We start from the raw sequence: 2714 nt of genomic DNA, 5'->3' as shown, positions 1-2714 counted from the left end.
GGGACGGACGGGGCGCCTGGGGAGGGGAGGGTGTCGCGGTGCTTGGGGATGGGGAGGCTGGAAGGCTGTCAGCGGGATGGGAGGATAGGGTGCTGAAGGGGCGCATGGCGACCAGGCAAGGGGCGCGGGGGTGCGGGGGTGCGCGGGTGCGGGGCAGAGGCTAACGGAGCACGGAGAGGAGATAGCCAGCCGCCCAAAGAGTTGAGGGGTGAGAGGGGTACCCGGGGTCCCGCGTTTGGGGGCCTGGAGAAGAGCACCGGGCGCCCGGAGGCTTTGTCTCTGCGAGGTGGGGGTCTCCGAGCGCGAGGGAAAGCGGGGGTGCTCGGAAGGGGTGCAGCTCTGGGCGCCCAGAGCCCGGGGACGAGTCCGGGGTCTGTCCTCGGCGCCGGAGGGTAGCCAGGGGGGTGGCGTCGGCGGCAAGTGAGCTGGGGGTCCTGGTTCCATCTCCTGCCGTTTCCCCAACCCGGCCACAAATACCCCTGCGGGCCTCCTCAGAAAGGGGGTTTCGGCCGCCCGTGGTCTGGGCTGGAAAGGAGCAGGGCCCAGGCCTGGAGGGGGAGGTTGCCTCCTTCTCAGAGATGGCTATTTTTATCCCAAATGTGGCCGCAGAGGGGGCTGGGGCAGGGGCAGGGCGACGTGGCTAATGGCCCCGACAGACTTGTGAGACTGGGGAGAAGTGAGAGGGATCCCTGTTCCCAGGTTTGCCCCTCCTTTTCCCTTCCTAGTAGGGCCCCCCAGAGGGGATGAGGTCTGGGGCCGAGCCAGCTTCCAGTCTCCCCAGGATGCTGGAGGTAAAACAACTTCCTGGTGGGTGTCCAGACTCCTGACCCCCAGAGCGTGTGTGGCCCCTTCGTTAACCCTTCCAGGGGGACCGAAACGCAAACGCGCGGGCTGACTGTGCTTCTGGACCGCCTCCCTCGCGGGGCGGGGGGCTGTGGGACCTGAGATGCCACTCTGCACCCTCTCCTTTGACCTCTCCCTTCACACCCCACCCTCCCATGACTCACACGCTAGACTGGGTGGAGACCCTGGCCGGGGGCCCTGGGGGAGGGCTCACCCTCTCCAAGATGCGAATGAGGTTCTTCCCCAGCCAGGCACCCTGGGCTGCCGGGGCTGGGGAGGGTCAGGGAGAGGAGGGCTTCTGGCTTTCGGTATTGCCTGATCGGGGGTTCAGGAAGGGAGTGAGTTTGCCAAGGGAGGACTGGTGTGGGCGATGGGGCCGTGGCCAGAGTCTGTAATTATAGAGCTTGGGCAGACGGGCAATTAGTATCTCTTGGGGCTGACAGACTGGTGGGCGTACCCAGTAGGCTGGAGGCAGGGGAACCAAGGAGGAAGGTTTTCCACTCACACAAAGAACGAGGAGGTGACAAGAGGCCCCAGGACCTGGCTGGCAGTTTCCTTAGGGCCAGGCTGGGGAATAGGGCTGAGGCTCCCACCCTGTCTCGTAAGCCAGACCTTTTACCTTTTTTAGGTGAAGGGAAGGACATGGGAAGGTGGAAAGAAGCACCGGTCCATCGGATGCTCCCTGGGCCTGCCCCCAGTGCCAAGCTGACTGCCCTGAGCTTGGGAGAGAGAGGGACAGCTCCCTGCGGGGGCCGAGAAGACCCCTTTGCTTGTCCAGAAGGGTGGCTGACCCAGACTTAGAGGAAGTGGTTTGGGGACTGTGTGCAGGAAGTGAAGGCCAGGCTCCCCGGGAGGAGGCGCTGCCGGGAGCCCCAGTGTGGGGGCTGGGGGTTACAAACTCTGAGAGGGGTGGAGCCTGCCACCCTGTTTCCTGATGCTCTGCCAGGTGTTTCCTGGCTGTCCCCTCAACCCCACCCTTTGGTGGAAATTCTGCTTTCCAGTAAACACAGTAAACCCTCATTGCCACCAGAAGGGCACTTGGGGCCATTCCTTGTCCCTGGGATGGGCACCTCGAGAACCGTGCCCCTCGGGTCACGCACGGTCTGGGGTCACCGTCTGGCCTGCCCGTCTGCCCCTTCCCTTCCCGCTTGCCCCTTCCCTTCCCTGCGCGTCTTGGGTTTTGTAGACGGCCAGCCCGCCTTGTGATCCAAGGCAGAGGCCCAGGGAGCGGTGGTGGGGAGTCTCTCCTTTGTCAGGGACCCATCGGGGCAGGAAGAGCAGGGTGCTGGTGGGGAGGAGGTGGGGGAGGCCGAGGAGGGAGGGGCAAGGTTAGAACCGGGGAAGAGAACCTTCAGGAGGGGTCTGGAGAGGGGAAGAAGCGGCACCTCACCCTCAGGGTCCCCGCCTCACGCACGTGTCACCTTCCTGCAGGGTCTCCCATGGGATTGCTGGGACCTTGCTGGGTGAGATGGCACTGTGTGCAAAAAAGCGCCCCCCAGGTAAGACGAGAGGGGTGGGAGTTATGGCCGAGAGAGCAAAGGCAGGAGGGACAGCTGGCCGAGGGTCTGAAGGAGGGTGGCCTGGAACCCCTCCCCAACCCGGAGGGACCCGGGAAACAGACCTCTTCCCCCTGAGCACCTGCCCCTCGCCCACAAACACGCGGGCGCGTGTCCCGGGGTCCCCCGAGCTGCTGCTCTCTGGCCTGGGGAGCCTGGGCGTTGCGTCCCCGTCTTCTCCCCCCCCTTTGCCCATCCCCCCGGGTCCCTCCGGTTTTCCTGCGGGCGGGGGCGGGGGTGGGACGAAAGCGGTTGCCCTGGACAACGCGGGCAGCCCCCTCGCCCGCATTGGCCGGGCGGGGAGGCGGGGCTGGG

General features: G+C 65.5%; 2 protein-coding genes across 2 annotated transcripts in view; both read left to right on the top strand.

Annotated features, from left to right (window-relative positions):
* AQP10 (aquaporin 10) overlaps positions 1-1644 on the top strand; it is a 9814-nt gene extending 8170 nt beyond the window's left edge. The window contains exon 6 of the mRNA XM_011366535.1: positions 1472-1644. Coding sequence (XP_011364837.1) covers positions 1472-1644 — 173 coding nt within the window. The remainder of the gene's footprint in view (positions 1-1471) is intronic.
* Positions 1645-2274: 630 nt separating this feature from the next.
* Positions 2275-2714, top strand: part of ATP8B2 (ATPase phospholipid transporting 8B2) — a 12503-nt gene continuing 12063 nt past the window's right edge. The window contains exon 1 of the mRNA XM_023534311.1: positions 2275-2342. Within this exon, the coding sequence (XP_023390079.1) occupies positions 2312-2342 (31 nt within the window). The 5' untranslated portion in view covers positions 2275-2311. The remainder of the gene's footprint in view (positions 2343-2714) is intronic.

This window comes from Pteropus vampyrus, unplaced genomic scaffold, assembly GCF_000151845.1.
Source record: "Pteropus vampyrus isolate Shadow unplaced genomic scaffold, Pvam_2.0 Scaffold124, whole genome shotgun sequence".
NCBI classification, from domain to species: domain Eukaryota; kingdom Metazoa; phylum Chordata; class Mammalia; order Chiroptera; family Pteropodidae; genus Pteropus; species Pteropus vampyrus.
The sequence above is the reverse complement of the archived record's forward strand: the minus strand, read 5'-3'. Positions and strand labels throughout refer to the sequence as shown.